Source organism: Nannobrachium achirus, assembly GCF_963921795.1.
Source record: "Nannobrachium achirus genome assembly, chromosome: 9".
NCBI classification, from domain to species: Eukaryota; Metazoa; Chordata; class Actinopteri; order Myctophiformes; family Myctophidae; genus Nannobrachium; species Nannobrachium achirus.
In genome coordinates, this window is record NC_137818.1 from 232,501 (window position 1) to 240,000 (window position 7,500).

Sequence of the window (7,500 nt, forward strand, 5' to 3'; positions counted from 1 at the left end):
GATGTATGTATGTTTAATCATTAGGGTTAGGGTTAGCCTCACCTCAAACAGCAGAGCACACACCATGCCGAAGGCCACACCAAAGATGACAGCATAGACCACTAGGCCGGCGTAGCCGGGCAGCAGCGGCAGCAGCAGGTGACAGGCTCCGTTGTACGCCACGGCGAAGCTGAAGAAGTACTGGATGCGGGGTCGCACCCAGCGCGTGTTGGCCAGCAGGCCGGTGCCCGGCCGGGCGAACATGTCCACCAGGGCGAAGATGGACAGCAGGAATGCGGCGGAGTACTCGTCCACGCCCTGGTGCTTGGCATACGGCGCCAGGAACACCACGGGCGCGAAGAAGCCAAAGAACATGAAGATGTTACCGACGAGGTAGATCAGGAAGCCTCGATGTCGGAACAGAGAGCAGTCGATGAAGCCACACCCTCCTCTTCCTTCTGCGTCCTGTTTCCTGTCCTCTGAGGTGTCTACTTCCTGTTTCCTGTCCTCTGACGTGTCTACTTCCTGTTTCCTGTCCTCTGCGGCGTCCACTTCCTTCAGCAGCTCTGCCTCGGGGCCGGCCGTGGCGTCCTGGTTGGGAAGTTTCTCCTGGTTGGGAAGTTTCTCCTGGTTGGGAAGTTTCTCCTGGTTGGGAAGTTTCTCCTGGTTGGCAAGTTTCTCCTGGTTGGGAAGTTTCTCCGGGTCGGCGGTTCCGTTGGCGTCCAGAGAGCTGCAGGCCTCTGAGGGTTTAAACAGGAACGTTGGAAGGACAATTAAACACTTGGGATGCCATTATTTTGGTAATTAGGTTAGTACCTGGGTAGGGTTAGGATTAGGGTTAAGGTTATGGTTAGTACCTGGGTAGGGTTAGGATTAGGGTTAAGGTTATGGTTAGTACCTGGGTAGGGTTAGGATTAGGGTTAAGGTTATGGTTAGTACCTGGGTAGGGTTAGGATTAGGGTTAAGGTTATGGTTAGTACCTGGGTAGGGTTAGGTTAGGTACTCTATACTACATGGTTGTTTCCTAGTCTTATTAACAGGTCTCATCAGAGCTCCTCTCTATAGTGTTAATGTGTTAGGTTATGGTTAGTACCTGGGTAGGGATAGGATTAGGGCTAAGGTTATGGTTAGTACCTGGTAGGGTCCTAGTCTTATTAGCAGGTCTCATCAGAGCTCCCGCCACACAGTGTTAAGGAGGTTAGTACCTGGTAGTGTCCTAGTCTTATTAACAGGGTTAGGGTTAAGGTTATTCTACCTGGTAGTGTCCTAGTCTTATTAGCAGGTCTCATCAGAGCTCCCGCCACACAGTGTTAAGGAGGTTAGTACCTGGTAGGTTCCTAGTCTTATTAACAGGTCTCATCAGAGCTCCTGCCACACAGCAGTTAGGGTTAGGGTTAAGGTTATTCTACCTGGTAGTGTCCTAGTCTTATTAACAGGTCTCATCAGAGCTCCTGCCACACAGCAGTACCTGGTAGTGTCCTAGTCTTATTAACAGGGTTAGGGTTAAGGTTATTCTACCTGGTAGTGTCCTAGTCTTAATAACAGGTCTCATCAGAGCTCCCGCCACACAGTGTTAAGGAGGTTAGTACCTGGTAGGGTCCTAGTCTTATTAACAGGTCTCATCAGAGCTCCTGCCACACAGCAGTTCAACACGAAGCCTCCCAGGATGAGGAAGGCTCCTCTCCAGCCAAACGAGTCGAACAGGAACTGGTTGAGAGGAGCCAGAGTGGACAGAAACACCGGACTTCCTGCCATCACGATGCCGTTGGCCATGGGACGCTTGACCTGGAAATAATCATTATAATAGTTAATCTATCTATAAATGCGACAAATCTCTGCGTGCGTGTCTGTCTGTATGTAATCCGCATATCTCGAGAACCGTTCGTCCCACCGGCTTCGGCACGCGCGTTCCCCGCCGCGGCGCGGAGTGCCGTGCCCGGCCTCGACCGGACCCGCCGCACGGTTTTTCCGAACCGGCGCGAAACGTTCGGAATCACCATATTCCATATACATATATATATGCGGAGCTGATTGTTGACATCAGGTGTTTCGGGGGAAAACGGCGCAAGCGCTGACTCATTGTGACATCACTTCATAAAAGGCTCTGACATCACGTACGCCACATGAGTCAACAAAAAATGGACGCAGATAGACATATCTCCGTATATATACGCCACATGAGTCAACAAGAAATGGACGCAGATAGACAGATATCTCTGTATATGGGCATAAAAGGGACACAGACAGATACAGAGATCTCCATATATGGGCATAGGCAAACAGATGGTCAAAACGGGTCCTATGGGGTTTGCAATAACGGGTGGGGCATTCATTCCCGATTTCAAATTCGGCACGCGCGTTCCCCGCCGCAGCAGGTAGTGCAGTGCCTGGCCTCGATCCGATACGATACGCGATTTTCTGGAACCAGCACGAAAGGTTCGGATTCTGATGTCTGACATCAGGGTTTTCCGGAACCGGCACTGGGTCTGCATAGATCTCCATAATAAATGGGCATAAAATTGATGCAGACAGACAGATACATATATCTCCATATATGGGCATAAATGGACACAGGCAAACAGATGGTCAAAGATCTCCATATATGGGCATAAAATGGACGCAGACAGACAGATACAGATATCTCCATATATGGTCATAAATGGACACAGGCAAACAGATGGTCAAAACGGGTCATATGACAACAGGTATAATGGGGTTTGCATTAAAGGGGGAACCGGCACTGTGTCTGCAACACAGTCGGAGGCAAAGACAGATACAGAGATCTCCATAATGGGCATAAAGGGACACAGACAAACAGATGGAGGAGGAGACAAACATAAGACAAGCAACAAATAGTGTGACTGGGAGGACATCGATGATGCAGATTTAAATGACTTTACAGCTTTTGCTGAAGAAAACAAGGATCAGTAGTGGAGATCTGGGTTGGCTGAGGTGCAGACGGAGGAGACAAACATAAGACAAGCTAAATCAACAGCACAAGACTGACAAAAAACAGGTTCTCAAAAAAAAAAACTCAAGCTGAACTCTCCCGCTCCAAAAAAGAAAATAAAAGAGACAAAGACAAACTTAAGACAAGCTAAAAAGCGTGGGACTGGGAGGATGACTTGAATGATGCAGATTTAAGCAGGCTGCGTATTCTGCTTAAAGAAGAAACAAACAAAAACAAAATCTCATATATGGGCTAAAAATGGACGCAGATAAACAGATATCTCCATATATGGGCATATACGGACATAAAAGGGACACAGACAGACAGATACAGAGATCTCCATATATGGGCATAAAATGGACCCAGAACTGTATCTGCAGTGATCTCCATATATGGACATAAAATGGACGCCGACAGACAGACAGATACAGATATCTCCATATATGGGCATAAATGGTCAAAACGGGTCCTATGACAACAGGTATAATGGGGTTTGCATTAAAGGGCGGGGCATTCATTCCCTATTTACATCGTTCCCGAGTTGGCCAGGTCGCCGACTAGACGCTGGGCCGCCCGATCTGGAAGTAATCATTATAATAGAGTTAATATCATAAACATGACCTGGAAGTAATCATTATAATAGAGTTAATATCATAAACATGACCTGGAAGTAACCATTATAATAGAGTTAATATCATAAACATGAGACGATTGACTAGAAGTGTTGTTTCTTCTAGTCCTCATTACTGTGGGAGAGTGCAACCAATGCTCCAAGCAACAAGGTTCACCTCCACCACCTGTTCTCTCCCCACCAGGTAAGATTGCGTCCAGCTCACCGCTGCGCTATTAAGAGCGATAGCTTTTCATTTTTCAATCAGAATTGAGTGAATATAAAGTCTATATACCGGTATGTATAGGGATATATTAATAAAGGATAAAATAAATAAAATGTCCATATACAGTATGGGCATTCCCAGATGATGCCCTGTTAGTGTACCCCCTTATGCCCATATATGGAGATCCCAGGCATCAAACCCAGGCCCTAACTTGCCAAGGCCCTGCTTGGCTTTACTAATTAACATACGTTTTATGCCAATATATGGAGATCACTGTCCCAATGTCATGAATATTAAGGACATATCTGGGAATGCCCATATTTGGTAATGCCCATATATGGGCATGTTTTGACATAACATTGTTGACTATCGTACAGGGGTCTCCATATATGGATAACTGGTCTGATATACTTCACTGGCCAGATGGCCAAGAAATGGCGCGACCTCGGTCGCCCTGAGGCGTCTTAAAGGAGTCATTCAGACCAAAACACATATAGGGTTAAATCTGCCTTTTATCAAACCCCTTCATACCTGCTTTAGTCACTAACCCTTTTATCATACCCCTTCATACCTGCTTTAGTCCCTAACCCTTTTATCATACCCCTTCATACCTGCTTTAGTCCCTAACCCTTTTATCATACCCCTTCATACCTGCTTTAGTCCCTAACCCTTTTATCATACCCCTTCATACCAGCTTTAGTCCCTAACCCTTTTATCATACCCCTTCATACCAGCTTTAGTCCCTAACCCTTTTATCATACCCCTTCATACCAGCTTTAGTCCCTAACCCTTTTATCATACCCCTTCATACCTGCTTTAGTCCCTAACCCTTTTATCATACCCATTCATACCTGCTTTAGTCCCTAACCCTTTTATCATACCCCGTCATACCTGCTTTAGTTGATTTTTGTCATAGCTGCCCCTGTTGCTAGATTTCGCGGGCCCTCTCATAACTAACAGAGTAGATAGTATTTATTCTAGTGCGGTTATTTCTTTAGCTTCAAAGTTAGTATTCTTTTTATTGGATTGTGTTTACACAACATCCTGAAACCAACCAAACCGTTGTTTTTGACCTCACAGGCACATCAAACAGACACGAAGATCCTCTGCTCCTCCCCTCCCTTTCTAGGCTCTCCTCTCCCTGCTCTGGTGCAGAGCAGAAGCCGTTATTGACAAAGGATAAAATAAATAAAATGTCCATAATACAGTATGGGCATTCCCAGATGATGCTACTCTGTTAGTTATGAGAGGGTCCGCGAAATCTAGCAACAGGGGCAGCTATGAAATAAATGGACTAAAGCAGGTATGAAGGGGTATGATAAAAGGCAGATTTAACCCTATATGTGTTTTGGTCTGAATGACTCCTTTAATAGTATCATAAATAAACTGTAGGTTCACCAGAAAGTATGTTCCTATGATGTCATAGTATCATAAATACCTGAAAGTATGTTCCTATGATGGTGAGAGCTGGCTGGAGCTGGAAGGCTAGACCGAAACCTGAACATGTGAGACACATTTAGACATGTTAATATCATACAACCTGAACATGAGATACATTTATAAATGTTAATATCATACAACCTGATCATGAGACACATTTAGACATGTTAATATCATACAACCTGAACACGTGAGACACATTTAGACATGTTAATATCATACAACCTGAACATAAGAGACACATTTAGACATGTTAATATCATACAACCTGAACACATGAGACACATTTAGACATGTTAATATCATACAACCTGAACACATGAGACACATTTAGACATGTTAATATCATACAACCTGAACACGTGAGACACATTTAGACATGTTAATATCATACAACCTGAACACGTGAGACACATTTAGACATGTTAATATCATACAACCTGAACACGTGAGACACATTTAGACATGTTAATATCATACAACCTGAACACGTGAGACACATTTAGACATGTTAATATCATACAACCTGAACATAAGAGACACATTTAGACATGTTAATATCATACAACCTGAACATAAGAGACACATTTAGACATGTTAATATCATACAACCTGAACACGTGAGACACATTTAGACATGTTAATATCATACAACCTGAACACATGAGACACATTTAGACATGTTAATATCATACAACCTGAACATGAGACACATTTAGACATGTTAATATCATACAACCTGAACACATGAGACACATTTAGACATGTTAATATCATACAACCTGAACACGTGAGACACATTTAGACATGTTAATATCATACAACCTGAACACGTGAGACCCATTTAGACATGTTAATATCATACAACCTGAACACATGAGACACATTTAGACATGTTAATATCATACAACCTGAACACATGAGACACATTTAGACATGTTAATATCATACAACCTGAACACATGAGACACATTTAGACATGTTAATATCATACAACCTGAACACATGAGACACATTTAGACATGTTAATATCATACAACCTGAACACATGAGACACATTTAGACATGTTAATATCATACAACCTGAACACATGAGACACATTTAGACATGTTAATATAAAACCTGAACACATGAGACACATTTAGACATGTTAATATAAAACCTGAACACATGAGACACATTTAGACATGTTAATATAAAACCTGAACACATGAGACACATTTAGACATGTTAATATCATACAACCTGAACACAAGAGACACATTTAGACATGTTAATATCATACAACCTGAACACATGAGACACATTTAGACATGTTAATATCATACAACCTGAACACATGAGACACATTTAGACATGTTAATATCATACAACCTGAACACAAGAGACACATTTAGACATGTTAATATCATACAACCTGAACACACATTTAGACATGTTAATATAAAACCTGAACACATGAGACACATTTAGACATGTTAATATCATACAACCTGAACACAAGAGACACATTTAGACATGTTAATATCATACAACCTGAACACACATTTAGACATGTTAATATAAAACCTGAACACATGAGACACATTTAGACATGTTAATATAACACCTGAACACATGAGACACATTTATACCTACTCAAGCTACAGAAACAGCAATTGATCACACATGTATTTACTAAAGTCATTTGGCCTATTAGTTTAGGACCCATCTCTCTGTGTCAGTGAGCTGCTTATGATGTTATGCTGCTATGTGTCGTGTATTTCCATGGTCATTGTAATGTAGATGTTACAGTACTGTTACTGTTGTTAACAACCTACAACTCATACTGTACATGTATGTCTTCAGCTACTTTCAACAGAGAGCTACTGTAGATGCTAGTAATGTAACACAAATATCCTTTGTTCAATTTATGTTTGTTTTATTTAGTAGAATCCTGTAAGGTCGATCATTTTGTTAATGTAAAAAATATATATTTTAGAGAACATTTATGAGCATAAAGGTGGACTCATATTACTTATATGTATGTATAAGTAATATCATATTACTTATATGTATATGTAATGTTACAGTTAGTACATCAATAAGACCATCTGTTATTTGTTGTGTTCATGATTTCAGCGATAGTTTTTCCTCCCATGCAAACCTTTGTTCCAATAATCATTATAACAAGCATTGTCTGCGCCCATGTTGATAAGAGTATTAAATAACTTGAACAATATCTGTTTAAGGTAAGTTTAGAAAGGATACAAAACGATGTGATTCATTTGTGATTAATCATGGACAACCATGTG

General features: G+C 41.9%; 1 protein-coding gene across 3 annotated transcripts in view; it reads right to left on the reverse strand.

Annotated features, from left to right (window-relative positions):
- Positions 1-7,500, reverse strand: part of LOC308291991 (monocarboxylate transporter 2-like) — a 27,495-nt gene that overhangs the window by 9,723 nt on the left and 10,272 nt on the right. For all 3 annotated transcript variants that reach the window (XM_080734180.1, XM_080734179.1, XM_080734181.1), the window contains 3 exons: positions 5,204-5,262; positions 1,569-1,764; positions 43-719 (listed from right to left, as the gene is read on the reverse strand). In XM_080734180.1, coding sequence (XP_080590306.1) covers positions 43-719; positions 1,569-1,764; positions 5,204-5,262 — 932 coding nt within the window. The remainder of the gene's footprint in view (positions 1-42; positions 720-1,568; positions 1,765-5,203; positions 5,263-7,500) is intronic.